Source organism: Typopeltis vanoorti, chromosome 2, assembly GCF_054136105.1.
Source record: "Typopeltis vanoorti isolate ZY-2024b chromosome 2, IOZ_Tvanoo_1.0, whole genome shotgun sequence".
In the NCBI taxonomy this organism is placed as follows: Eukaryota; Metazoa; Arthropoda; class Arachnida; order Uropygi; family Thelyphonidae; genus Typopeltis; species Typopeltis vanoorti.
In genome coordinates, this window is record NC_143550.1 from 59690001 (window position 1) to 59714941 (window position 24941).

The 24941-nt window shown below is 38.2% G+C and overlaps 1 protein-coding gene across 1 annotated transcript in view; it reads right to left on the reverse strand.

Moving 5' to 3' along the window:
* Positions 1 to 21775, reverse strand: part of LOC150109067 (protein HID1) — a 423878-nt gene extending 402103 nt beyond the window's left edge. Inside the window, exons 1-2 of the mRNA XM_090405286.1 lie at positions 21419 to 21775; positions 2151 to 2364 (exon numbers count right to left, since the gene is read on the reverse strand). Coding sequence (XP_090261412.1) covers positions 2151 to 2364; positions 21419 to 21484 — 280 coding nt within the window. The 5' untranslated portion in view covers positions 21485 to 21775. The remainder of the gene's footprint in view (positions 1 to 2150; positions 2365 to 21418) is intronic.
* Positions 21776 to 24941: the final 3166 nt, after the last annotated feature.

Sequence of the window (24941 nt, forward strand, 5' to 3'; positions counted from 1 at the left end):
CACACATACATATTACGATAACCAAGCTATTTTATAAACTTGGTTATTTTAACTCCTAATCCCAAGTATTATTATTATTATTATTATTATTGTTGTTGTTGTTCCGGGCAACTTCAAGGAGTCGACAGACTCATCGAGGGAGGCCCTAACATCATGTCAAGAACAACTATTCGACATTGATACAGTATCTATCATACCTTGCCTTGAACTCATTCACGGTCGTAGCACCTACAACAGACTCTGGAAGCTTATTCCACTCATTCACCACTCTCCAAGTAAAAAACCTAGCTCTAACACCCTTGTCAACCACGCTCTTGCCCAGCTTCCATGCATGGCCCTAATCCTCCCACCACCAGTCATATTTTCAAAAATATCTTCTGGATCAATCTTATAGAAACCCTTCAGTAATTTGAATGTCTCAATCATATCACCCCTCCTTCACCTATCGTCCAATCTCTGCAACCAACAAATCTTCAACCTATTCTCATAAGGTTCATTCCACAGACCTGCTATCATCTTGGTCACTCGTCTCTGGATCCTCTCCACTTCCTCCCCATCATGAAGAAACCCTGGTGCCCATAACTGGGCACAGTAGTCCAGATGGGGGTCTTATCAAGGCTCGATACAGAGGAACAACAACTTGTTTGTCTCTGCATGTTAAAGTATTTTTCAGAAGCCTAAATTAATTTGATGAGCTGATTTAGTCACTTTTGCAATGTGCCCCCTAAACTTCAATTCCCTATCTACCAACACTCCCAAATCCCTGGCCTCATCAATCTCCTGGAGTACGGTTCCACTAATGCGATATACTGCTGCTATTCTTTTCACCCCAAAGTGCATAACCTTAGTGTGGTAAGAAAAGCAAAAAAGGATTACGAAAGAACATTGGCCATGCAGGCTAAAGAGAATCCTAAACAGTTTTTTAGATATGTAGCAAGTAAAAGGAAAAATGTACATGGCAGAATGATTTTAAAGAATGCAAACAATTAAGTTTGTGCCTGAAACAAAGTTTAAGTCTAAAGATGATACAACACCAGGGCAACTCATTGTAAAGGTGGGTAAAGCTCTGATCACTATTCTTAGTATTTTCCCATAATGTAAAGCACATCTCACTAGAAGATGTATACTGCAATGCATTATGGGTGGGGTCACTACCCAGACCGGTTTTAACCTTTTTGAGGTCTCCTCAGTGAGTAGCTAGATCCTAAATTTACATTATGGGAAAATACTAAGAATAGTGATCAGAGCTTTACCCACCTTTACAATGAGTTGCCCTGGTGTTGTATCATCTTTAGACTTGAACTTTGTTTCAGGCGCAAACTTAATTGTTTGCATACTTGGGATTAGGAGTTAAAATAACCAAGTTTATAAAATAACTTGGTTATCCTAATACACAATATCCCCAAGTTAAAAAATTTATACATACATACATACATATATATATATATATATATATATATACACATACATGTATGATGTTTTGTATTAAAGGCAAGGGGCCACGACCCAGACCGGTTTCGACCTTTATTGAAGTCTCATCAGTAGGAGTTTTCTCCCACTAATGAGACCTCAATATTAAGGATACCAAGTATCCTTAATATATATTATCCCCAAGATAAAAAACTTTTCACATCTTTATCTCATCTAGAGTTTCTTATTCAAAGTAAAAGCACCTTGTAGCAACTTGTATAGGTAAAGTTGATAAGGCTCTGTATTACTAAAAACCTTGGTATTTCAAGGTCTAGCTACTCACTGAGGAGACCTCAAAAAAGGTTGAAACCAGTCTGGGTAGTGACCCCCCCCACACACACCCATAATGTATAACAGTATACATCTCTTAGTGAGATGTGTTTTAGATTATGGGAAATACTAAGAATAGTGATCACAGCTTTACCCACCTTAAAACGAGTTGCCCTGGTGTTGCACTACCTTTAGACTTGAACTATGTTCAGGCACAAACTTAAATGTTTTGCTTACTTGGGAGAAAAAATAAAATTACTTGGTATCCTTAATATATATATTATCCCCAAGGTAAAAACCTTTTCGCACACACACACACACCATTTCCTGATATTAGATCAATTAATTTAAACTATTTTTACATGTAATAAATACTGAAATAAAATTTCCATCAAAAATTAGTGATTTACCTGTCTGTTGCTGAGCATGTGTATTACACAATGTATCAGCAGCTTTGACTAATTTTTCAACAGCTTTATAACAAAGGGTGGCCAAATTAGATGGTGACTCTTCTCTTAAAGCTCGGATTTCAGAAGCTGGGATCAATGTGAATACATCCTGTACACTCTGAACACTTTCTGACCAAAACTGATCCCAGAATACATCATCTTTGGCATCAATAGGCTGAAATAATTTAATTCAGTATTAAAAGTTCAGAAAAAACTGTTTATTTATAAATAATTTTTTAAAATAATTTGAAAGCCTTTACACATAGAACATTAATTGTATGACTTAAGAAATTAATTTATTGAAACAATTATGTTTTTTAAAGATTGTGAAATTGATCCTTTACATGCTATTTCTAGACTGTTTTTCACACCTGTAGAAAACAAATACATTTAATAAACCAACTTCATTCTCTTCTTCATTCGTAGCATTTGAGTTATTATTATTTTCTCAGGAATCTATCTTCATGGAATCAAAGACTCATCTGCAGGAGGCCCACACTAACCACTATTTACGTGATACTTATTATACCTCTCCTTTAACTCATTTACTGACAACCCATTCCAACCATTCACTACTTTCCAAGCAAAAACTCTAGTCGTAACATCCTTGCTAACTGCATTCATAACCTCTAGGTATGATCCCTGGAAGTCATGTTCTCTCCAATCCTGTCATGTACGGAAAAAAGTCTTCAATGTCAACCCTATAAAATCTCTTAATAATGTATGTTTCTATCATGTCCTCTTTTTTTTTTTTGCCTATCAACTAATCTTTGTAGCAAACTGACCTTCAATCTCTCCTCATAGAGAGTATCCCATCAATCTACAACAATCTTGGCAACCAGCCTCTGGATTCTCTCCAGCACTTCCTCATCCTCATGGAATTTGCTACCTCTGTCTCTTGGGGCCTCCTTTATGCAATGGAACTATTCTGTTCTCTTTCCAAGAACTGAAAGCTGCCAATTCCCTCGCACATTCTCACAACACACAGGCTGATATGCCATTTAATGCCATGGCTGTACTTGCATTAAGGTTCTGCAATATCATAAAACACATCAATAATTCATCTACTTCTATTCTCATATCAGTCAATATGTCATCTGGAACTGCAGTATCTTTACCTGGATGTACACTCTTGCAAAATCACAAAACCTCTCCACCATCAGTGCTTGTTAAAGCTATCCTTCCATAGTCATTCTTTCTTTTACTTGCAACACAGCAAAATAGCTCTCTGGAATTTCTTTTGGCTTCTTTAGCTAGCTTCCTCTCATAATTAGTTTTGGCCTTCCTTACCTCTGCCTTGTAACTGTTCATGGGCTTCCATATCACCTTTTTCTTTATATACCATCCACAACATTTTCTTTTTCTGCAATTCTATTTAATGATGCTATTCGTCCATTTAATTTCTACCTGATTTATCCTCCTAATTCTAAGCACAGAATCTGATACTGCTTTTTTAAACACTCTGTAACCATTTTCCGTGCTCTGCTAACATCTCCCCCCCCCTCCAAATTCTTATATCATGGCATTGTTCTAAGCTGGCTTATCAGTTTGTCATAGTCACATAGTCACCTGTTTTCTAATAATTAATAATTCAACATACACCCCTTTTTAACTGAAAATGCTGCATGTCTGGCAATCTCCCAGGTACAGACCACATAACTGCTCTCTCTCTCTCTCTCTCCAGACAAAGTTAATGTGGCTACTTGGTTACTGCCAAGATCAATAATGCACAAGATCCAGCACTCTCGAACCTCAAGTCCCTCCCCTCCACAGCATGTTATCTCAGGTAATTATCTCTTGGCATTATAAATGACATTTCTGTTCTTCCCTGTGACTGTTCCTCCTTTCAATCTATGCCCCCCCCTTCCCATAATAATTACTTGCCCTGCACTGATTGTGCTAATTTGTTAATGCATGCCATCCACGCTCACCCTTCCACCTCCTAACTTATATATAGTTATATATATATATATATACTTATGTAAGTTGGTTGCTGTTATAACTTATATATAGTTATATATATATATATACTTATATAAGTTGGTTGCTGCTATAACTTATATATAGTTATATATATATATATACTTATATAAGTTGGTTGCTGCTATATATATAGCAGCAACCAATTACACATATCATTCTGTTGGACTCTATCTCACACACATATACCAGACAGTATCAAATGAACTGCCCTTTCCTCCCTGTCATCCTGATGTATTCTTACTCTTTCCGGCTTCAAGTCATCTGCTATCATTAGTAAAAAAACTCCTCCTTTCCCATCCTGTTTCTCTATTCTTTCCGAATATATTGTTCCTTCCCCTACATCCCATCCCTCTGACTATGTCATCCTTTGGCAACTTAGTCTCACTAATGCCTGTAACTTTTGGCCAAGTTGAACCAACCTATGCTAATTAATTAAGAATATACATGAAAAAGTGAAATAAAGAAATCACATGGCATTACAGAGAATAAAAACCTCATACTAAACAATGATGCAGTGGAGCAGGTAAGTTACAGACAAATCAAATAATGATGTCAACTTCTAGCATTAGTGGTACACAAGAATTGAATAGATTTTGATGATATGCATTGAGTTACTGAGAATATTCACCCCCATGTTGACCGATTATTTAAAAGAGTTTAATGGATGTAAATCTGGATTTCTCCCCTCCCTTCTCACTTTTCTAAGCTTGTCATTAGAAATAGATGACTTTTTAATCATGTATTTTACAGTCATTCGCAATGAATGCACAGCATTTTTTTAAAGATATATATGATATGCTTTATGTTCTTAATCCAATGGCTTATGTGAAATTGTTGAATTCCTTCTACAAAGACATCTAAGGTTGCTGAACCTTTTTTTTTTTTTTTTTGAGGGAGTCAAATTCCCTTTATTGCCATCAAATTAGCTACAAAAATATTTTTTTTAAATCAAGCTTGACCTTACCACGTTTTTCTGTATATGGATGGTCTTAAGCACTGATTACATAAGATTTATGTAATCAGTGCTCGACCATTTTGGTCAAGCACTGATTACATCAAACAGAAAAATTATCCATAAATTATCCGATATCCATAAATTTATCTTAGATAATTTATGGATAATTTTTCTGTTTGATGAGGGTTGTAGCCACTAGCAAAAAAAAAGTGTGGCAAACATAATGCGCCTGAAGTATCTTCAGGACTGAGGCAACTCGTGATAAAGGTGGACCAAGTTCTCATCACTCCTTGTCTCAGTATCTCCCATAATGCAAAGCACATCTCCTTGCGGATATGTATAATGCTATGCATTAAGGGAAGGGCCACTACCCAGACCAGTTTCGACCTTTATTGAAGTCTCGTCAGTGGGAGCCAGACCAAGAAGTGATGATACTAAGGCAGAAGAATGGAGAAGTCATATTTATCTATACGAGTTGCCAAAAGGTGTACCACCTTAGGTAAATATGACTTCTCCATTGCTTCTGCCTTAGTATCACCACTTTTGGGTCTGGCTCCCACTGACAAGACCTCAACAAAGGTCAAAACCGGTTGGAAGCTTGGGTGATGAATGGCAATGCTATAGCCCATGAAGTTTTAACTGAGACTCAGCTGTTGCTGTCACCCAGGTGTCCTGGGTGTGTGTGTGGGGGGGGGGGGATAATGAATGACAATGCTATAGCCCGTGAAGTTAACTGAGGCACGGCTGTTGCTGTTACCCCTCAGATGACATATGAGCAAATGAGCGGCTCTGCTCGGTGGTGGGGTGAGCCTGCCATGGTGTAGAACCAACTGGTTCTGAGAGTTCTCAGTGGTAGGGTAAGCCTGGTACTGAGGGAAACAATGCTGAGTTTTTGGAGTTTGACCTGTACTTGAACATTCAATAAAGGTCGAAACCGGTTTGGGTTTCCGGTAGTGGCCCTTCCCTTAATGCATAGCATTATACATATCCGCAAGGAGATGTGCTTTGCATTATGGGAGATCCTGAGACAAGGAGTGATGAGAGCTTGGTCCACCTTTACCACGAGTTGTCTCAGTCCTGAAGATACTTCAGGCGCAAACTTTGTTTTCTTACACTTGGATAAAGGATTAAACTAAATTAATTATATTGTTAATCCTAGCCTGAATGATGGTCTAAGCATAATCAAAATATGATCTGCCAGTGTCTAACTATGAAGGATCTCTCTCTCCAGTCTTATGAAAAAATCAACTCGATATACAGTTGCTGAAGAATTACCACCAACTTCCTCTTTCAGAGCAAAAATGACTCCTCCATACCTCCTGGACCCAAACGTTTTTATTTATGGGGAACCAATCCATGAGAGCTTAGTCAACCTATAGTATATAAATACCATGGAGAGACAAAAACGTTTCTTCTCTGTTTGTGAATAAACACTATTATACTATTAGGAGTAACTTGTTTGTTGAGCTCTTTTCTACAAATATGCCAATAAAAAGGATGATACATATAGAAAGGCTTAGGTGTTGTTTATTATTCAATAGAGCTTACCAGTATAAACAACACCAAGAGAGAGAGAGAGAGGGGGGGGGGATTGATTTATTTTTTCTCTCTTGGTGTTGTTTATACTGGGAAGCTCTGTTATATAAAAAAAAAGGATGATCTGAAACTGCCAAGTTCCAACAGTAACTTATAAACTTCACCTCCTATAATTAATTCCATCCTACAAGTATGCCTGCATCAACAAGAAGGGGAAAATTCCAAACTCCAGGTTCCAACATCTCTTTTTAATTTGCTAAAAACTCTAGTTAGTAGAAAATTAACTCTAGTTAAAAGAATGATAGTACGTTCAGCATGTTCCAATAAATATGCTTTTTTTCCAACTGTTGTCATTTGCTATAAAACTCTGGATGCATTTCCTAATCCAAACAAAAAAGGCATAGTTTAACCTTTCATAAAAAACTTAAGAGATAAACAATCACTTGAGAGATTTGACCTCTATACTGTGCCCTTGACTTAATTGCTTAATCATACTCAATAGAGAGGTTCTAAATAAATGAAAGGAAGGAAAATTAGTGCTAAGAATTTTCCACTTATAGACCAGTCTGTATTATTATTATTATGATTTAGGCATCTATGGAGTCATACCACTCCATGAACTCACTGACTGTTCATACTCTCACCACTCTATCAAGCAATGCATTCCACAATTTAATTACTCTCCCTGCAAAGAAACCACTCCTCACAAATTCCTTTCATAACTTCCAGGGATGGCCCCTTGTCTTCACTCCTTCTCTCTTCATGACAGTGTTAGTCATGAAGATAGGTTGAGGGAATTCAGATTCCCTCAACCTATCTTCATGGAACCTCTACATGGTCGTAGAAGTTCGGTGTAGTGGTGGAGATGGAGAGTTGTACAGTGGGTGTCCTCCCACGATGAGTCTTCGGACTCCTTGGAGGTGTCACGAATAATAATAATAATAATAATAACTAACACTGTACAGTCCTGATAATATCTTTGGTATCTGCCTTTGCACTCTTTCTATGATTAAGTTATCCCCTTCAAATCCTGGGGAACAAATTTAAGCACAACAGTCCAAATGTGGTCTCATCAGGGCTTTATACAATGGAATGACAACTCTCTTATCTCTGTAGGCCAGCATCCTTTTCAGTATTGCAGCAATTCTCTGGGTAGCTTTTATGATTTTTGCAATATGTTCCCTAAATTTCAGGTTTCTATCAATCATCACCCCCATCTCCCTTGCCTCTCCCACTTCCTCCAGCACAGTTCCTCCAACAGAGTATGCATCTTCCCATCGATATATCCCAAACTTTAAAACTTTACATTTAGCTGAATTAAACTGATATCCACATTCACTTGCCCATCTGTCTAGTTTATTCAAATCCTCTTGCAAGGCTACCACATTGGAACTATTCCTAATAACCCTTCCCAGCTTCACATCATCAGCAAACAAATGAATATTCCCTGCAGTCCATTGCCAATGTCATTAATATAAAGGCTAAACAATACAGGTCCCTGTACTGAGCTCTGTGGGACCCCATTTGTAAACTTCTGCTTCCTTGATATTGCTCCCTCATACACAACTTTATGATACCTGTTAGATAGCCGATCCCAAATCCAGTTCACTAACCTGACATCTAAATTCATGTGCTGCAACTTAAATATCAATTTATCACGTGGTACCCTGTCAAATGCCTTTGTAAAATCCAAAGGCATTTGACAGGGTACCACATGATAAACTGATATTTAAACTGATATAATCCAAATAACAGAATATGCTGTTTCCGCATCAACTGCTGTTGTCACTTTATTATAAAAGGCAATCATATTACGAAAACAAAAGCACCTCTTAACAAACCCATGTTGACTCTCAGAGACAACATTACCCTCATCTGCCCAATGCTGTAAATTATCGCTCACTAATTTCTCCAAGATCTTAACTACTGATAAAATACAAACTGGTCTATACTTTGACACTTCCAGTCTTACCACCCTTATGGAATTGCATTATCTTACCTTCCTTCAACTCCATGGGTACCTTTCCCAATGGAGATGAATGCCAGACAGTCATTGAAAAGCCAGATCAACAGAACTGTCAGTTCTTTAGCACATTCTCTCAAAACCTGTGGCGAAACCTCACCCAGTCCCATTGCTTTATTGACATACAGAGGACTCGGTATTCAAAATGCACTCTCTTCTTGCATTTCTAAACCTTGAACCTGCCCTATCCCTCTAGTATTAAATCATACTTCTCCAGGATGAAATACCCCAATAACCTGCAATCATCTTGGTCACTCGTCTCTAGATCCTCTCCACTTCCTCCCCATCACGAAGAAACCCTGGCATCCATAACTGGGCACAGTAGTCCAGATGGGGTCTTATCAAGGCTCGATACAGAGGAACAACAACTTGTTTGTCTCTGCATGTTAAAGTATTTTTCAGAAGCCAAGTGATTTGATGAGCTGATTTAGCCACTTTTGCAATGTGCCCCCTAAACTTCAATTCCCTATCCACCAACACTCCCAAATCCCTGGCCTCATCAATCTCCTGGAGTACAGTTCCACCAATGTGATATACTGCTGCTATTCTTTTCACCCCAAAGTGCATACCCTTACACTTTGCCACATTAAATTGACATCCATTTTTCATAGCCCAGTCCTCCAAACTATCCAAATCATCCTGTAAAATTTTGACATCCTGTGCACTCACAATTGCTCTACCCAACTTTGCATCATCAGCAAACAAGTGAACACTTACTCTCAGATCCTTTCCTATATCATTGATGAACAAATTGAAAGGTAATGGTCCAAGAACAGAGCCCTGTGGCACACCACTAGTCACAAGCCGTCTTTTAGACTCAACTTCTGAATAAACCACTCTCTGGTATCTCTCCATGAACCACCCTCCTATCCATCTCACCAACCCTATATCCATCCCCATCTGCTCCAGTTTACTGATTAGGGTTCCATGTGGTATCCTGTCAAAGGCCTTGGCAAGGTCCAGTAGAATCACTGTAAACCCATTACCCTTATCCAGTTCAGCCATAACTGTATTATAAAACATAAGCAAGTTACTGAGGCATGATCTACCCTTCACAAAACCATGTTGTCCACCATACAATATCCCATTTTCATCTATCCAATCCTGTATTCTTTTCTTGACTAATTCTCTAAGACCTTGACAACGATTCGTGATATGCTAATTGGTTGGTAAATTATAACAGCAGTCTTAGAACCACCTTTATGCAGTGGAACTGTTTTCCCCTCTTTTCACCCCCTCGGGACTAACCCAGACCCGAGACTCAAATTAAACAAAATGGTCAAGGGTATGACAATTCTTTAGCCGCTTCTTGTACGACACGAGCTAGTATACCATCCAATCCCACATATGTATTGACATTGAGGTTATGTAATAGGCTACTCACCTCCACTTCATTCACAACAATTCCCATATAATCTACTGGTTCATTCGTTTCTGCAATGTCACCACCTGGATGATATATTCTTGCAAAGTGCTTACTCAGTAACTCAACTATATCAACTGATTCAGTTACCTCCCTACCATCAGCATTCTTTAAAATCATTCTGCCATATACATTTTTCCTTTTACTTGCAACATATTGAAAAAACTGTTTAGGATTCTCTTTAGCCTGCATGGCCAATGTTCTTTCGTAATCCTTTTTTGCTTTTCTTACCACACTCATCACCCTTCTGGCCTGCACTTTATACCATTCATGTGCCTGCCAGTCACCTTTCTCCTTAAATTTCCTCCATAGTTGTTTCTTTTTTTGCAGCTCAAGCTTAATGGTGTTATTCATCCATTTAACTCCTACTTGATTTATTATTTGGACTCTAGGTATACAGTCAGCCATTGCTTCATGCAAACACTTCTTAACTGCCTTCCATGCACTATCAACTTCTAGTCCTTGCAGTTGTATATGCCATGGCACTGAACCAATCAAACTCCTAAGCTCGTCATACTTTCCAGCCCGATAATTCCACATGTACCCTATCTTAATTGTAAATTCCACACCTTTAGCCGCCTCTCAAGTCAAGACCCTATGACCACTCTCACCAATTGGTGGCAATGTGGTCATATTTGTTACAGCCAAATCCTCAGATGTAATTACTAGGTCAAGCCCTCTCTGACCCCTAGTATTTTCCATTACATGCTGTCGCAGATAGTTATCCCTTAATAACCGCATAAAATCCAATTCCTTCCTCCTGTGTGTCCTCTCCTCACTCCAATCAATGCGACCATAGACACACCATACCCATCACATTCAATCCCACTAGCTATATCATCTACAGTCAGTCATGATTCATTAATGCCAATAACCTGTGGTCTAGAAGTGCCAACCATGGCCAAAAACTCTTCCTTCTTGTTCCTAATACTCCTAGCATTAGTGTACATGAATTTAAGACCCCCATTTGCCCCATCCCTACCTTGATGCCTTATATTAACTATCCCATTCTGATTTGTTGTCCTTATTCGCTCGGGCATATTATACTCATTCATACATTCAACTGCCTCCCTAAGGTCTGCATATCTACTTCCCCCCCCCCTTAATAAATCTAGTTTCCCTGATTTTGCACATCCACTACATTCAGCAACACTTTTTCAAGTCTCCTTACACCGTATCCATTCAAATGCAAGCCATCCATCTTATATAGATCCTTTCGCCAATCGAACTCACTCCACACGTCCACAAATTCCACACCACTCGTCATACATAGCCCACGCATAAAGTCATTTGCAATTATGGTCCTACTTTTAAACACTTCACTGTCATACCGCGGCAAAAGACTAATCATCCTAACTCTCTCACTCTTTTCTTTTGCTACCTCAAAGAGTTCATTCAGGTCCTCTATCATTTCCATTTTATCTCCTTTCAAATCATTCGTACCTGCCACAACAATCATTTCTTTCACCCTTTCCTTTTGCTCTCTAATAGACTCAGTTACATCCTTTATGGTCGCACCAGATTGGTACGATTTTGTCAAATCCTCTACTAACACACCTTGTACTAACGAGTCTCCATACAACACTCTCTCCTTCATTTTGTTTACGTTCACACTCATACGCTTATTTTTCCTATCATACTTTTTATTATTGGCTGGTTCACTCAGTCGACTTTTGTTCATATGCTCTAGCTGCCGCTTTGCCCTTTGTATCGCTCTGCTCAACAACGCTATCTCACTCATTGCATCTATCTCATCTTTTTTATTCTCTGTAAAACTATTAATATGCTCTGAATTAATACTATCATTCACACTTTCTACATTTACGCCCTCACAGTTCTCTGGTACAACCTCATCATTTCTTGTCATATCACTATTTTCTTCATTCTGAAGTTTGACAAAAATATCACACTCACGGCCTGAAATACACTTTAATTCCTCATTCTCCTTACATTTTCTACACACATTTCACTCCTTTATTATCATCTAACCATACTTAATTACTAACAATACTAACCATACTTATTATCATCTAACCTTACTGTGCACAGATTTGGTCGCCAGTTTTCAGAGGTTTTTATAATGGCCAGCATGGGTTCGTTAGGGGGAGGTCATGTTTCAGCAATCTGCTTATTTATTACAATAAGGTGAGAAATTTGCTCAATAAAATTGATGCATATATGCTGGTGTACTTGGATTTTTCAATGGCCTTTGATAGACTGCCACATGACAACCTAGTAGCTAACTGAAACAGATGGGATTAGATAACAGACCAGTAAGTTGGAAAGCTGATTGGTTGTCAGACAGATATCAGCAGATTGTATATGGAAGAGTGGTATCCTAAAAGAGGAAGGTCACTAGTAGAGTACCCCAGGGATATGTTTTGGGAGTATTAGTGTTTAACTTGTATGTTAATGACATTGGGACCAGCTTAACTGGAAATGTGCATCTGTTTGCCAATGATGCAAAGTTGGAAGGTCTATGTGAAGTAGAGCAGACGTGGCCTTGCAGGAGGATCTGAATAGACTATGTGAGTGGGCAAATGAGTGGATAAATCAGTTTAATATTGCAATGTGCAAGATACTGAAATTTGGTAGGCAAGGTTGGGATTAAGATTATATAATTAATGGAGAAATTTCGGAGGAGGTGGAGGGGATGAAAGATCTGGGAGTGATGGTGGAAATGGACTTGGAGTTTAGGGATCACTGTGCTAAAATTGTAAAAGCATTCCAACAGATAATGGTGATAATGATATTAATATGGTTCCCTTGTATAAGGCTTTGATCAGGCCACATAAGAACTACTGTGCACATATTTGGTTGCCTGATATTTAGAGGAATGAGGATGTATTGGAGATCCAGAGAAGGTTTGTTAGTGTCAGGTCTATGGAATCAGATATGAGGAAAGATTAAGGGAATGCAATTTACAGAGTCTTGTGAATAGAAGAAGAAGAAGAAGAAGAAGAGGGAAGAAGAAGATATGATTAAGACATATAAATTGGCGAGGAGTTGCTACCAGATTAATGTGGAGAAGATATTTCATAGAGTAGAGGGAGGCAAGGATAGAACTAGAGGCCACCCATGAAAGCTGAATAAGGAGGGGTGTGAGCAGAGTAGTGAGAAGCAGGTTCTTTGCATCAAGAGTGATTTGTGAGTGGAATGCATGTGCCTGAAAATGTGGTGAGTGCAGAAACTGTGAATCGGTTCATGGCACGGTTCAATGATCTTTTGGCATGAGAAACCGATAAGTCCTTTGACTGTATGGAGGTCAGATGTTAACAATAATAATATATGCATATTTTTTAATACAAAGTCCCCCCACACACACACACACATACACAAAAGGTTGCAAGACCAGTAACATCAATTTGTGTGTGTGTGGACAAAAGATCAAAGTGAACATAGGAATCTACTGATGTATTTTCTTGAACAGCTGGTGAGGGAATAAGAACAAAAGTAGATGGAATGAATAAAAAAAAAAAAAAAGAGAAGATGGTTTGGTAAGTTTGAAGCTGGACAGTGAAAACATGCTGCCCAGCAGACAGTCGTGTTCATACATGTCTTAGAAAGAAATAGAGGAATGATGGTGGACCGTTCAATAGGACATTTCCAATTAAAATACCTACAGAAGAGATATAATGCAGAAACAAACCAAACAATTATAAGAAAGTTACTGGAGTGACTCTGTGTGTGTGTGTGTGTGTGTGTGTGTGTGTGTGTGTGTGTGTGTGTGTGTGTGTGTGTGTGTGTGTGTGTGTGTGAGAGAGAGAGAGAGAGAGAGAGAGAGAGAGAGGAACTAAACTAACCTTTCGTTAATAGCAATAAGCATTTTAAGATTTTTGACTATCAGCAATGGGCAGGATTTGTGGTCAGTGAAAGGTGATTTACATACAGAAAGAAGAGAGGAGAGAAGTAAAAATTCAGGATCCTTCACACACTAGGACTAGCAGAGAAATCTAGGAAGAGAAAACCATCTACTATAACATAGTGAACAGCCAGAGTGAGGTATCTGTCAACCCGGTTGCAAATGACAGAAGGCCATACAAAGCAGTCTGATACGTATACAAATATTAAGCATAATCAAGAGAAATATAATCACAAGCAAAACATTTGTTGGTATGCAAGCTACTAAGGATTTTTCTGATGTATTTCTCACAAAGGACTAGGAGAGGTAGAAGATGAGTTGTTCTTGATATTGTGGGGAGTAATTTGCCATGGTCATCAATGTAGGAGTTAGACAGAGTAAAGAGGAAGTCTACAACAACAACAACATTACTGGCTTGCTGGGTGAAGCATAAAATGCTTTTTATTTTCCCCTTTATCTGTGTGGAGAAGCTTGATGGGGGAGGTTGTGAGACTTATGCTCGCACTTTGTGAGCTATGGAGTTAGCTCTGTTCTGCTGAAAGCAGGATTGCCTTGGGTCTTTTGTGTTTTTGATAGTCATGTTCACTATAACTGGAAGCTTGTCTGATTAGTGGATTGGGATGAGAATGTGCCTTGCTGAAGAACTTTTCTGCATGGTCATGAAGGAGAGAACGGATGTCAGGGGTTCCGGTTTCTCTGTGGATCTGCGTGTTTCTGACGAACCATGGGGCGTCTAAGATCATCCGCAGGCATTTGTTTTGTATCCTCTGTAGTTTCTGGATGTTAGATTTGGATGTGTGACTCCATGCCGGGGATGCATATGTGATTACTGGTCGAATTACCATCTTATATAATAACAGCTTGTTGCATTTATCCAATTTGCTGTTGCGATTGATCAGGGGATAGAGTTGGGCTATGGTTCTGGATGTCTTTGTGCCTATGAGCTTGATATGGCTGTTGAAATTTAGCTTTTTGTCTAGCTGCACTCCAAGGTATTTGGCTTCTGTCTGCCATGGTATCTTTTTTCCGAGAAGTTCAATATCATCTTGGATGAAGGCTTTGCGTCTGGTGAACAGTATAGCTGAGCTTTTGACGGGGTTTACTTGTATCCTCCAGTCGGAGAACCATTTCTCTAGCTTTGTGATAGTATCCTGGAGACGACTGATCGCCATGGGCGGAGAGATCTTGTCATTATGGCTGTGTCGTCAGCATATAGGGCTGTGATGGTAGTCCTCAGGTTCTGTGGAATGTCAGCCACGTAGATTGTGAAAAGTAAAGGAGCCAAAAGAGATCCCTGTGGTACTCCTGCCAGGATTTTGCACCTAGTTGAGATGGTGCCATTTATTTTTATCTGCATGGATCTGTCAGTGAGGTATGATTTTATTAGACGGGTAAGGTTGGTTGGAATGTTGGCCTGAATGAGTTTATAGAGTAATCCTTGATGCCATACCTTATCAAAGGCCTTGGCAATATCCAGAAAAACTGCAGCTGTGTGAAGGTTCCAGTTGTATCCTTGAGTGATATGCTCCACTAGTCGGTGTATTTGTTGCACTGTGCTGTGCATACGGCGGAAGCCGAATTGTTCGTTTGGAATTATTCCTAATTGGTCAGATTTTTCTTGTAGTCTTGAAAGGATAATTTTTTCAGCAATCTTTCCCAGGTTGGAGAGCAGGCTTATTGGACGGTAGCTTTGCGGGAGTTGCGGATTGTTTCCTGGCTTTTTTATTGGTATGATGTCTGCTGTTTTCCATGTAGAGGGGAAGTGTTGTATCCTCAATATTGCATTGGTTATGTTAACCAGGTGCATAATAGCCTTTCTAGGAAGTAATTTGATGATTCTGTTAGTAATTCCATCTGGCCCTAGAGCTTTTTTGTTGTTTAGATGCTTTATGATGTTGGTTATTTCAACTGGAGTAGTGGGGGTGATGCTGGTTGGTTTGTCTTCGGACTGATTTAAGGTACGCTTGACCTGCTGGTGGACTTTATATATGTGGGTGATGTTTATATTATCATATGACGGGCTGCATTGTTTTTCTAGGTTTTCTGCTATTGCTTCTGCTTTTTCTTTATCAGTGTGCGCCGTTCCATGAGCAGTTTGCATGGGCGGTAGGGGATTGTGTTTAGTGCGCAGAATCTTCAGAAATTTCCATATTGTGTGATCTTCTGGGTTGAGTGATGATAGTTTATTGTCCCAATCCTGATTCCTGTGGATTTGAAGTGCTTTTCTGACTTGGTTGTTCAACTTGTTCAGAGTTTTCTTGTCCTGTGGGGTTCTTGTGTTGTGGTATCTTTTCCTGGCTTTGTTTTTTGTTCTGATGAGGTCCATTATGTTTTCTGGGAGACGACCGGATGGGTGGTTGGTTGTGGTTTTGGTGACTGCTTCTAGTGCTTTTTTAATTTGGCTTGTTAAATTGCTTATTGCTTCATCTATGTCTTCTTTTTTGTGGATGATTGGTACAGGACCAATGTATTCTGGTAGGATTTTAGCTAGCCTATCCCACGATATGAAGGTGTGCTGGTGGGCCAGTTGATCTTGTGTGCCAAGTTTGATCAGGATTGGGTTGTGATCGGATGATAGTTCATTGAGCATCTCTAGTTTGTATTGATAACTGATGTTTCTAAGGATAGCTATGTCAAGTACATCTGATCTGCCATGAGGGCTGTAATGAGTGTGCTCAGTGGGTCCTGCTACCACAACTGAGTTAAGTGTTGAATAGTTGTGTAGTATGCGACCACTTCTGTTGTTGGTGGTGCTGAACCATGCTGTGTGTTTGGCGTTCAAGTCACCTACTATGATGGTGGGGTCTGTGGTGCCGAGGACTGCATCCAGGTCTGTTGTCAGTAGAGGATTGCTTGGTGAGTTGTAGGCAGCAAATATCTTGAGGCTTCCAGCATTGTTTGTGTGGACTTGTATTCCTGTGGTTTCCAGGTTTGTAGTCTGTGGGTTGGATATGACATTGTGGTGGAGGTATGGTTTGATGTAGATGGCAGTGCCTCCCCCTCTGGAGCTGAGTCTATCCGTTCGGTATATTGTGTATCCTCTCACTTTTGGGTTGTTGGCAGGTCTTAGGTGGGTCTCGTTGATCAGCATTATGTCCGGGTTGTGTCTTTGTGCGAATTCCTGTAGTTCTAATGTTTTGTTGGTGAGGCCATTGGCATTCCAGGCTGCAATTAGAAGCGAGTTAGGTTTTACTTTTGTTTTATTCATAGTTGAGTGCTGTGAGTATGGAATGGGTTCCTTGCAGGAATCTCTTTGTGGAGGATGGAGTTGGGTTTGTTCTGCTGAATTCCTGGAGCATAGTGGCTAGCGAAGCAGTCAGTATTGCTGTGATGTTGGAGCCTATTTGATTGCTTTGTATTGTGTCCTTTGGGCGGGCTGCTTCAGCATAGGTCTTGGTGGAAGGTTTAGCCCTTTCCTGACTTTTATGGCTTGGGTTTTGATGGTTTGATGACTGTGCAGCAGAGATGCTTTGATTGGTGGTCCAGATTGGGGGAGGTTGGGCGGGTCTTGTAGTTCCGTGATTTCTGGGATGGTGGCTGCATCCTTTGTAGTTTGCTGGGTGGGGACCTCCACAGTTGGCACATTTGGCTGGTGTGGTTTTTGCTTTTGTGCATGTAATGGTTTGATGCTTCTCGCCACACTTCAGGCATCTGAACTCGGCTTTACAGAGTCTTTGGGCATGGCCAAACTTTTGGCAACGATGGCATTGCCCTGCTGATGCCCTTTTCCTGAGTGGCTCTGTTGATATTTTAAGTCCACAGACCGCAGTTATGTCATAAATTTGTCTTTGAGTGTTCTGTATCTCAACCAATACTAATGGCATTGGTTGTTTATCGGATCTGTACATCCGGCTGACTTTGATAGGTGTTAGGCCCTGCTGGGTAAGGTCAGCCGCAATCTCCTCGGAGGTAATGCCTTCGGTGACACCTCGCAGTACAACCTTTAGATTTCTTTCGCTGCTTAGTGCGAAGGTGTGGTACTGTAGTTTGTTGTTATCCATCATTTTTGTTATTCCTCTATAATCTGTCACTGTTGTTGGTTGAATTTTTACACCTTCGTCGGTGTTTTTGGCCCAGGAGTATCCAATTTGATGTTCTCTTAGGTTTCTTGCAACTGTGGTCCATTTTTCCTTTTCACGGAGAATTACCGGGGGGACCTTTTCCCTTTTTTCCGGGACTGTTTGTGAGGGAGTTTCGTTTTCCACCTGATCATCCTCGATTCTACGTCTCTTGCCCGTCTGTTCTCCTGTGAAGACCGTCTGACTGAGGCTCTCGGGCCGGGAGATGGATGTGTCATTGATCTCTTCCACTTTGCCGTCCATATCATCGGATTCTTCCGGCTGTGTGTACAGGTTTAGGAAACCTGGCCATTCAGTATCAAATTTTTTAAGCAGTAATTTAAACAATTTTAATGCTTGTTCTTTGTTTAGATGCTCTAGCAGATCAGTAATATTATCCATGTCTGTTTTATTTGTTGTTATATCTAGTAGGTAGTGATTGGAAAATTGCTTATGATCGCAATTAGAAATCCCGCAGGTCTTGAGACCTGCCAGTAGAAATTTTGTAGAGGATATTGCAGATGAAAAGGATTGCCAGCAATATCGAGCGATTAGCCAAATGCACAAATCAATATCATATGAAATTTCAGAAAATGAAGAACGCTTACCTCTATATATATCATTTATCATTCAAAACTATCGCACTGAACTAATACGTGAGCCGCCATTTGCCATCTTAAAGAGGAAGTCTGCTTATTTTTGAATGATGTCATGAAGGTATAACTTCTAGATTTGAGAGGTGGGAGAATGCTTCACTACTACCATTCCATTCAAAATCCCACCATTCAAGGAGTGAATGATGGCTGGGGATTTTAAATTAAAGATGCCAAGAAATTATATTCTTGTTTAATCCTTTATCCAAGAGTAAGTGAAGTACCGTGAAGTACGTAGCCTAGTTGTGAAGTACCTTCATGACTAGGCTACTTGTATACAGAGATACAGAGACTAGTGACTTCACAATAACTGCTTTAATATAATAAATTTAATTTAATCCTTTATCCAAGTGTAAGCAAACAAAGTTTTGCACCTGAAAATATCTTCAGGACTGAGGTAAGGTAGTGCAACACCATTGCTTTAATATTCCATTAAACCATTGCATTAATTTAATATCAACTGCTTTAATATCCCATAATGCTAAGTACGCATCCTTTCAGGTGTGGGGAATGCTATGTATAATGGGAAGGGCCACTACTCACATCAGTTTAGACCTTTACTGAGGTATTATTAAAGTATGAGCGGTTACCTCTCCAAAAACTCCAAGTGATCTTTTCAATCACTCATTACAATCACTATTTGATTGAAATTCAATCATTATTTGGATGAAATATTCATTTCATCCAAATAGTGAAATCTAGATATTTATTTATTTTCATATAAAGTGCATATGCATTACTTATTTATGAAACTGTCTTCTCCTAGTGCCATAAATTCTGTTCACACTACCCCCTCTTACTGCTACATAATAAGTTTAGAACTATATCATAGCTAACAGCCTGCATACTGTATATTATTTTTTTCTATTTTGCTTGAAAAGCAATCATGTTTTCCCACATGAAATTTGAAATAAAATGTTAAAAAACTGCCTTTGCATTGTTATTATTATTATTATTATTATTATGCATAAGAATAATAATTTATGAGTACATTTAGTACATATAGCAAAAAAAGTGTCTAATATCTCAATGGTACCACAAAAAGGGTAAAAATCTAGATCCATATAATTAGTAAATTCAGATATTTTCTGAGTAATTCTCCAACTAAGATATGAACTTGTGAGGGAAGGGAAGGGGAAGGGGGTCCCAGTGTTTTTCTGAACATATGTAAGCATTAAATTAATGCTCATTTCTGACCAAGATATAAGTGCTTAAGCCTCCATAACTCAAAGGGTAACAATAATGCCCTCTGGATGGAAACTCTGGGTTTGAGTTCCATCTAGGACACAAAGAATCTTTATAAAAGCTTTTCAAGTGAAAGTAATAGCTGATCTCATACAAATGTGGCAGGGGTTTTCTCACAAAAACTTTTTCATGAGAAAATCTCTGCCACATTTGTTTTTCTTCCCACAGACAAACCACATGAACATACATATCAGGAATATATCTGGCTCTCCATCTGATAAATATGGGTATATCCTATATAAATCCGTCTTTGAAATGCTTAATATTCCTTCCCTCCTAGCAACTTCCTGATTTTTTTATAGAAATTACTCTGACTTTCTGCAAATTTTCCCCATGATTGTTGTAGCTTGGAATTATGGTTGCAGAAATTAAGGATATGATGTCAGTGTATTATGTCTATTAATTGCATATGTTTTCTAGCCAGTTTGCCTGTTTAGGATAAAAAAACCTGAGTTTCCGGGATAAGAAATCCTGCTACCTCCAGAGTAATTTGCCTGCAGTTGACAAAGGTGGTTTGCATTCGAACTCAGATCTTTCTAACCAAAGGGCTTCATCCATAATGAGTGATCTATGGAAGCTCAGGTCCTTATTTCTTTTCATATTCCAATCTTTATAAAGATAGAAAGCAAAAAAAAAAAAAAAAAAATTTCAAAAAAAAAAACTACCAACAAATTTATGTATTGCACTATTTATTCACTTTAATTTTAATTTAAAAATCTGAAATCCATTTTATTTTAATTAATTAATTAGTTTTATTATTGTGTTATTTATTTATTTATTTTTATTTTATTTTATTTTTTCATTTTTTTGCATTTGCAATTTATGATAATCCAGAAAATATTAAGAGTGACCAATGGTATGAAGGATGTGAAAGTTGTTCTATATTTTTTAAGTCTAAATGGGACGAAACTTCTACCACTAAAAGCAATCCTATTATTACACGAAATTGATCCTATTATTACACGAAAAGATGTTCAACTCTTGATTTTTTTTTACCATTTATCCTTATCCGGAAACTACTAAAGCCCTCAAAAAAAAAAAAAAAAAAAAAAAGGGCAGGACTTTCTGAGGCCATATCAGGTGTCAAATCGTGCTCCTCAGTATCGTGCGGTTAAAGAAATACCGTTTTCTGTGGCCATTCGAGCTTAGTCAAAGAGATCAAAATAATACCAGTCACAAGAAACTGAGAAACTGCAGGAAGCATCATAAGCTGAATCAATTCTCTGTTTGTACTGTTGTTTAAAAGTTAGTTTTGTAATTGATTAAGGAGATACCGTTTAAATGGTACTTGCGAAATAAATTGACTTTGTAAATATTTTTAAACAATTAGCATATATACATATAAACTATTATAATATGTGAATGAAGCAAAACATTGAAATAAAATATACCGATCTTTCAATTTATTTTATGTTAATCGTGCAATAAAACTGATTAATCCGTGGATCTTAAATACCATCCCTCTTACAATGTCCTAAGTTTAAAACTTACTTGTGTTTTGGTTGTAAGCTGAATTACAGCTTTTCGAAAATTGAGTTTTGTGTCGGTATTCCCCATTAGTATCAACAATTTTAATCCGCCAGATGTTAAAGTTTCAACGCCATATTCAACAATAAACAGCCTTTAAATGCACATCCGTAACATTTACTGTGCAAAATCCCAGCTGCTTGAATAATACACAAAACACAGACTATTGTAGATCCAATACACAAAATAATCCAACACCATCTAACTAATATTTTCAAGAACTATAGCACTGGGTCTATTATTTTTATGGTAGCTTATTTTACAGCTACAATCAGTGACATACGGTATATACAAAACTAACGCAAAAGATACACCGGAGAGCGCATCTTGCCACAGCATCCTGTTGACAACGCCAACCAAAATGCTCGGTAGAGTTCGTGCCAACATATCTGAAAATTGAAATTAAAGTTAGTAGCATCATGCTAGAAATTTCTAAGGATGAGAGAATTATTCACAGTAGGTAGATTGTTAAGGTTAGCAAAATAATTTTATTAAGTACGTCCAGACATTATATTTTTAAAGTAGGAGACAGAGTATAAAAGGCAGTTTATATCGGATCCAGATTCTGGTGTTTTATTATTTTATTATTATTACACTCTCAATGGCGTCGGCAGACTCGTCGTTCGTTATCGGAGAGTATTTAATGAGGGAAAAGAGTTACATCTAGGAATCCAGATGACAAATTTTACATTTCAGTGTCATGATTTAGTAAACGAAACAGTAAAAGTTTCGCTTACGAAGAGGTTGGGGGGGGGGGGATTCGTAACCCACTAAGCACTAAGGCAATGGGAGAGCGTCAAGTTTGACGGACGAATTAAAACCGGAAAAATCGTATCTCAATTCAAGGGAAGCAAAATAGTGTTTGCCTAGAGGCGGAATATACCCCGTCCTGATGGGTAGAGGCGGGGGGAAGGGGAGGCATTTTTTTCACTAGTTCTAAGTCTAAAACATTCTTATATGAAATCACAGATAACAACAACCTTCTCAAATATATTTCCATATCTAACGTTGCACAATAATTGATAGCTACGCTTTCCAATCAAAGGGAAAAAAAATAAAAAGTAAAATAAACCTAATATAATTATCAATTAGGCAGATAAAGACGATATTACCATTATAATTGGCAAAACGAAGTCTAAATTATCATTATAATTTAGACTTCGTCAACATTTCCAACACTTAATAAAATAATTACAGAAGACCCTCCAGACTTCATAAAAAAATTGAAAAACTCTAATATCAACTTAAAGTAGAAAAAAAATAGATAAATGCACTGTTTAAAAAATAAAAAAAAGCATTCCCCGTACAAGCCTTTTACTATTTATCTTACATCTTCCTAATATTTTCGGACAAGTTATAATAGATAAACCAGGCATACAAACACACCACAACTAGCCTCCTTATCAAAATTTATTTTCCAGTTAATCAAACCATTGCTAAAAAAAAGAAATTTAAAAAAAATCAAACTTTATGATTAAAAATAACTATGAAACTCTTCAAACATAAATCAAGCTATCATATCCTTCATTAACGAAGTGACAGAATTCAACCATCAAATTATAGGTCTATCATCAAATTATATATATGTGTGTCAGTTGTTGTGGTTAAAGTGTTGGAAAGGCTGGTGAGAACCAGAATCCAGAATTGGGTTAACAAAAATGTTACTATCTTTCATAGACAAGCATGGATTTGCTAAAGAGGTAATGTTTTAGTAATCAACTTACTTATTACTGATGGCTCATTTGGACAAAGGAGATGGATACGCAGTAGTACAGTAGATTTCAGTTGAAGGTGTATTAGCCGATCTCACACGGAGGTAGCAGAGTTTTTTCCTCCCAGAAATTCGGGTATTTCATCCCGCATAGAGGCAAAAATCGGCCTAAAAAGACACGCAATTTACAGACAAAAAATACTAGTGGTTGTGGTGGTGAGCAACAGATGGCATTGGTGTAGATGATGGAGACGGAGAGTTGTAGAATATGTGTCCTCCATCAGTGAGTCTTTGGACTCCTTAGAGCGGTCAAGAAATAATAATATACTTCGATTTGGCAAAGGCTTTTGATAGATTACTGCATGATAAGTTGATAGTCAAACTAGAGCGGTTGGAGTTGGATATTAGACTAGTACATTGGATCGGAGATTGGCTGTCTGATAGGTATCAGCAAGCTGTGTGTGTGTGTGTGTGTGTGTGTGTGTGTGTGTGTGTGTGTGTGTGTGTGTGTGTGTGTGTGTGTGGACGAGCAATATCCCGTAAGACGATAGTCACTAGTAGCATGCCTCAGGAGTATGTTTTAGGGCCATTACTGTTTAACCTGTATGTTAATTATATTGGGGAAGATTTGGATGGAGATATTCAGTTGTTTGCAGATTATGCAAAGTTGGTGAGGAGTAGAAAAGATGGTATGGCCTTCCAAGAAGACTTGAATTGATTGCGTGAATGGGTACGGGAGTGGGGATACCAGTTCAATTTTGCAAAATATAAGGTTTTAAAAGTTGGAAAACAATGATGTGATGTAGAATTTACGCTTATTGGGGAAATATTGTTGCAGGTAGAGGATCTAAAATTTAGAGGGCACATTGCCAAAATTGTGAGGACAACACAACGAATTCTGGGAATGATGTGAATGCTGACATAAAACGTAAGGAGATTCTTGCTGCGTTGTATTAGGCGTTGATTACACCACACATGGAATACTATGCACACATTTAGTCACCTGATTTTTAAAAGGACGAAGAGGTGTTGGAAAGGGTACACAGGCGATTGACTAAGATTATTTTTAATATCTGGAATGCTGAAGTTGAGAAGATGCAACTTACAGAGTCTAATGGATAAGGAGAAGAGGGTTGATATGATAGAGATATACAAGTTAGTATATCAATGATGACGAACGTTTTCATAAAATGGAGGGATATCAGGGGAGAAAAAGGCTATCCCTGGAAGCTGTATAAGGAAGGTGTGAACAAATGAGTGAGAAGAAGGTTTTTTGCATGCAGAGATGTGAATGATTAAAATGCCTTGCCTGAGAGTGTGGTGTCTGCACAGAATTTGAATGATGTGTGTATGACAAAGGGACCTCCTAGATGAGGGTCTTAGGGTTATGTAATAATAATAATAATAATAATAATAATAATAATAATAATAATAATAATAATAATAATAAAAGTGAGTTAGCAGGTCTCATACGAAGGCAGGCTTTCTCCCAGAAACTCTGGTTTTTTTGTCCCCTCAGAACAAGCAAATGGCCAGTAAACACACATATTTAGAGTCAAATACCGTATTTACTCGAATATAACTCGCCCTTGCGTATAACTCGCATACCTGATTTTATTTTACGAAAAAATAAACTGAAACGTTTCGCATATATCTCGCACATGAAAAATGAACACATTCAGGTTAGAGTGATAGTAAATCGCTCTTCAAGATAAACAACGACCCCTACCCAACAACCACTATACTGCAGATGCAAGAAAAACAAGTACCTAGTTT